Raw genomic sequence first — 4,929 nt, 5'->3', positions numbered from 1 at the left:
ATTTATTATGGCTGATATTGTTTATTAAATAAGCGAGTTTTTATTTAAATGAAAAAAAAAAAAATTATTAAGTTAAAAAAACTAAATTTAAATATATATATATATATAATATCAATATCGATATCTATTTTATAAATATATTATGAAAAATAAATAATTCATAAAAAGCTTATTATTTTATAAGTTCTGTATAAAAGTTAATAAACATAAACTTATTTTCATATTAAATATAATAAATTTTGATAATATTAAAATACTCAATTTTTAAAAAAAACTTATAAATAGTAATAAGTAATAATAATGAACAATGAATAAAATTAAAAAAAATACTATAAATTATTAAACAAATATAATTTTATTTTTTTATAAATTAAAAATTATATCATAATGCAATTAGTATATGAATTAGTTATAATTAAAACATAATATAGAACAAGTAATCTTTTAAATAAGAATTAAAATATTTTTAATTTAATTTATTCTTTAAATAATTTAACAAATTAGTTATATATTTTAAAAAATTTAATGAAAGTAGAAAAATTCTTTTAGAATACAGTATTTTCATTTATAATAATAAATTTTAATATTTAATATAAAATTTAATCAGAAAGATATAAAACATATATAAACTAAGAAGATTCTTATTAAATATATTTTTTTGTATTTGTTGTATTCAAACAAAAATTTGTTTTCTCTTTAAATTACTATTTATAAACAAAAATTAGACTAATAAATTAGTAAATTACTAATCAAATAATCTTTAATATTAAACTGCATGTAAAAATAATTATATTATTAAATTTATTAAAAATAGCCTATTAAATTTAATTAAACTTTATAAAAATCTATTTTATGTTTTTTTTATATGAAATATGTTAACAATATGATTTATGTATATTACAAAGACGTTTATAAAAAGTGAGGAATTTCTTAAACTTCAAGAACAAAAAATATATATAATTGAACTTTTAATAGAACTTCTATTTAGAAATAAGCAAAAAATATTAAAATAATATTTCATCATAAATTTAAATTAAAAAACATAAAAAAATGCTTTTAATTAATTACATTGTTTTTAGAATTAATAATTAGGATTTTAAAAGCTAGCAAACAAGTAATAAAGTTTAAGAATTTATTATATATATCAACAGATAATAATTTAACAATAAAAATGAAAGATTTTTATGAACTTTTTAGAATCTATTATCTGATACTTTGCTTAAAAAGCCTAACATTTTAAAGTTGATAAATAAAAAAATATTGAAATCGAATTATATTATTCATATTTTTATTTTTTCTCTGATTTTTTATAAAGGCTCAATCAAAAAAAAACCATTAATAATTTCTTCTTGCTTTTTTTTTGTTGATTGAGTTTTTAAAAGATAATTAGATAAAAAATAAATATGAAAACAAACAATAAATTATATTGATTAAGTTTTAGGTAATTAAAATAATATGTCAGCTAATTTTAAAAAATCATTACTATTTTATAATAATTAATATATATTATATAATAAATAATATGAAAGTATGAGAACATTAGATTATAATGAAAATATGAAAATAAAGCATTCTAATCAAACTTTAATTAATAAAATATTTTTGTTAAAGTAAAATTCATCTTTTTAAATAAAAAAAAAAGAATAAATTTAGTGATGGATGAGATTATAGTAAATTTAAAATTGGAATACCCTCTACAAAAAAAAAAATATTAAATTATTTAATCTTTAAATGTCTAATTAATCTTTTCCAGAATAAAAAAAATTCAATTTTTTTTTAATAAAAAACTAATTTTTTTTTTATACTTCTAAATAAAAAAAGATTAAAAATAGCTCCCCCTTCTTAATCAAATTTTTTTAATTTTTAAGAGAAATCGAAAAGAAACCTGATTTTATAATATTCTAAAATACTAATAAATAGAATCGATAGAATATATTTTATAATCAAATTATTAAAAAAAATAGCAATATTGAAATCTAATTTTTTAAAAATGAGAATTTATAGAGATAAAATAAAATTCTTTTTTTAAAAAATTAATTTATATTATCTTTGTTTCTTTATAGTTAATATTTTTTTAGAAAATATGCATTACTTTAATATAATTATAGCTTACATAAAATCTACTTTTAATCGAAAAAATATTTTAACATAATACATTTAAAATTAGAAGAAAAAAAAGCAGCGACTAATATATATTATAATAATTAATTAAAAATAATTTATAATATATCACTTTTTATAAGTATAATTCAAATTATTATATTTATTATTTAATATTTTTTATTTTTATTCTTTTTTTTTTTTAAAAAAAAGAAGAAGAATAGTTCTTCATAAAAAATATAATTATAATAACATCAAATTTTTTTTTTTTTTCATTTTTATCTAAGAAAATCAATAAAATTGCTATTTGGGAAATGTTTCTTAATATTTAAAGCTTCTTCTTCCATTTCTTTTTAAAATTATTCTTCTGCTTATAATGTTTCTTCATCCTAAGGATAGTAAAGTTAATTTTCTTCATTCACTAAAGTTGGTACAAGTCTGAAAATCGATAAAAACCCATTTTTTTCCCCAAATTCTTAATTATTTGCTGGTCTGTTAATCTTAATTTAATATTTTAAAGGTAATCCATTGTTAATTTCTTTAACTTTATTGGAAATATAATAAGGGTCTTTTTATAACTATTAATTAACTTATTCTTTACCTATTTAATATATTTAATCAACTAAATACTAATCTAAAAATTTAGAAAGATCTCTTTTTAATGAATTTTCACCAAATCCTTCAATAAGTTGTATTTTTTAATCTAATGATAAGTCTTAAACAAAATACTGAGCAGCATTATCCAATTTATCCCATAGTGCATTAGAACCTTACTAGTTAACTCCAAAATGATTAACTAATTGAACATACTATTCTTGGTTTAAGTTATTAAAGTGTTATAAAATCTAATTTTCTGCCTATTACCATTAAATTAATTCAGTTTTTACAGTGAATGCTAATATATCTTTTACTAATTTTTACATATTTTTTTTATTATTATGAATGCGTAAATATATATAATTATTTTTATTTATTTTAAAAATACTTATTTTTTTTCCTTTTTATTAAACATTAATTTTTTTATTTCATAAAAAAATAAATTATATATATATATATATATATATATATATATATATATATATATATATATATATATATATATATATATATATATATATTTATAGATAAGTAATTATCCTCCTTTATATATATCATGCTATCTTTTTTAAAAAAATTAAAAAAAAAAGAATCTATAATTATTATAATAAGTTGAAAGTATAATAATAATAAAATGCATACTTTTATATAAAATAATTTTAAAAAATTATAAAATAAATTAAAAAAAATAAACTTAGTTATATAAAATTTTGTAATTATCATTATTAATTTATTTAATAATATAATCTTATCTTAATATGAAAAAAATATTATTGTAATTTAGGAATTCTAATGATATAAATTTTAACTATTGTTTTTCTCAATTTTTTTTGTTTAGTCCTTAAAAAAATGTTGTAAATATTGTAACATAATGAAAACAATAAAATTTTGGGAAATTAAATTTAATTGTTTTAATTTAAAAAAAATTAAAAACACCACTTAAATTTTAGTCTTAGAATTTATAAACCACAGAAATTAATAAATTAAAATTATAAAAAAAGTATTATCGAGTATATAAAATTAAAATTTGTAAAATGATTGAATTACGTGCCAAATATTCAATTATTTTACTTATATTTAATCAAAAATTTACAATATATATTTATTTAATATAAATATAAAAAGCAGAATTTGATAAAGATAGACTCTTAAACTTTAAAAAAAAAAAAAAAAAAAATATAAGTTAAATATTTATTATTAATTATATTTATTAAATTTTATTGTTTTTAAGATATTTATTTATTATAAAAGCTTTATTTATTGATATATAAAACTTTATTTTTCAAAAAAAGTTTTTTAATCCTTAACTAACAACATTAGAACCTGCATTTTAAATAGTTTTTTAAATATTATCTTAAACCTAAAAATAAACAATTATTATTTTTTATTTAAAAAAAAGAAAAGTAATAATATTAGATTTATAAATATATGGTTAATACATATTTAATTATATATAATACATATAATTCAAAATGTTTATAATTACCTCATCTATTTTTTTTTAGAAGTCTCCTACTGTATTGGATACTTCATGGAACTTCTATTTTATATCATTAGTAGTTTTAATTACATCTTCTAAATTTGTTTTAAGCATGTCTTAAGCACCCTTTGTTTCCTGTATTTTTATAATTAATTTATGATTTTTTATAGAAAAAATAAATTAAATTTAAAATACTATATTATATATTAATTATTAAAAAATAGAGTTAATATTTTACTTCCATTATTATTTTTAATTATTTTATAGCTTGTTTCATTTCTTCCATATCTTTTTATTAATTTTGAATTTTTCCGCAGACTTCTCCCATTTTTATAACTTTTTTATGTTTTTTATTATTTTATATATTTAAAACTAAATACATAATAAAATTATAATTAAAATAGTAATCATAAAAAAGCTAAAATAAAAAAATTAATAATAAAACTAAATATATACAGACAAAAAAAAAATGAAGCATAAAATACTTTCTAAATAGAACAAAAAAGTAAGGCAATTAATGCGTCGTTTTAAAGAAGAAAGTAATAGCGACGAAGAAAATAATAAATAGTAAAAGTAGGAAAAGTTAAATCGTGATACATCAGATATAAATAACGATAGTTTTATACATCCAAAAACTCTTAATAATTCTGAAAATGAAGAAAAATTATAATAAAAAAATACAGTTTCCACAATATTTTATAAAATTCTTAATCAAGAAAATAAATCATCTAATTAAGAAAATCCTATATTTG

The 4,929-nt window shown here is 14.7% G+C and overlaps 1 protein-coding gene across 1 annotated transcript, besides 7 other annotated features; it reads right to left on the bottom strand. All coding sequences in view use genetic code 6, as the record gives it.

The window, feature by feature from the left end:
* Positions 1-1,483: 1,483 nt before the first annotated feature.
* Positions 1,484-1,524: a microsatellite.
* Positions 1,525-2,262: 738 nt separating this feature from the next.
* Positions 2,263-2,306: a microsatellite.
* Positions 2,307-3,141: 835 nt separating this feature from the next.
* Positions 3,142-3,223: a microsatellite.
* A 121-nt stretch (positions 3,224-3,344) lies between these two features.
* Positions 3,345-3,385: a microsatellite.
* A 495-nt stretch (positions 3,386-3,880) lies between these two features.
* Positions 3,881-3,942: a microsatellite.
* Positions 3,930-3,978: a microsatellite.
* Positions 3,963-4,505, bottom strand: IMG5_070790 (hypothetical protein; the record flags this gene model as incomplete). Its single annotated transcript, XM_004036735.1, has 3 exons — positions 3,963-4,057; positions 4,184-4,312; positions 4,416-4,505. The coding sequence occupies 3 exons, from the start codon at positions 4,503-4,505 to the stop codon at positions 3,980-3,982; spliced, it is 297 nt and encodes a 98-aa protein (XP_004036783.1). The 3' UTR covers positions 3,963-3,979.
* Positions 4,506-4,552: 47 nt separating this feature from the next.
* Positions 4,553-4,621: a microsatellite.
* Between the last annotated feature and the right edge of the window lie 308 nt (positions 4,622-4,929).

The sequence above is a fragment of the Ichthyophthirius multifiliis genome, assembly GCF_000220395.1.
Source record: "Ichthyophthirius multifiliis unplaced genomic scaffold scaff_1120509250386, whole genome shotgun sequence".
Classification (NCBI taxonomy): Eukaryota; Ciliophora; class Oligohymenophorea; order Hymenostomatida; genus Ichthyophthirius; species Ichthyophthirius multifiliis.
The sequence above is the reverse complement of the archived record's forward strand: the minus strand, read 5'-3'. Positions and strand labels throughout refer to the sequence as shown.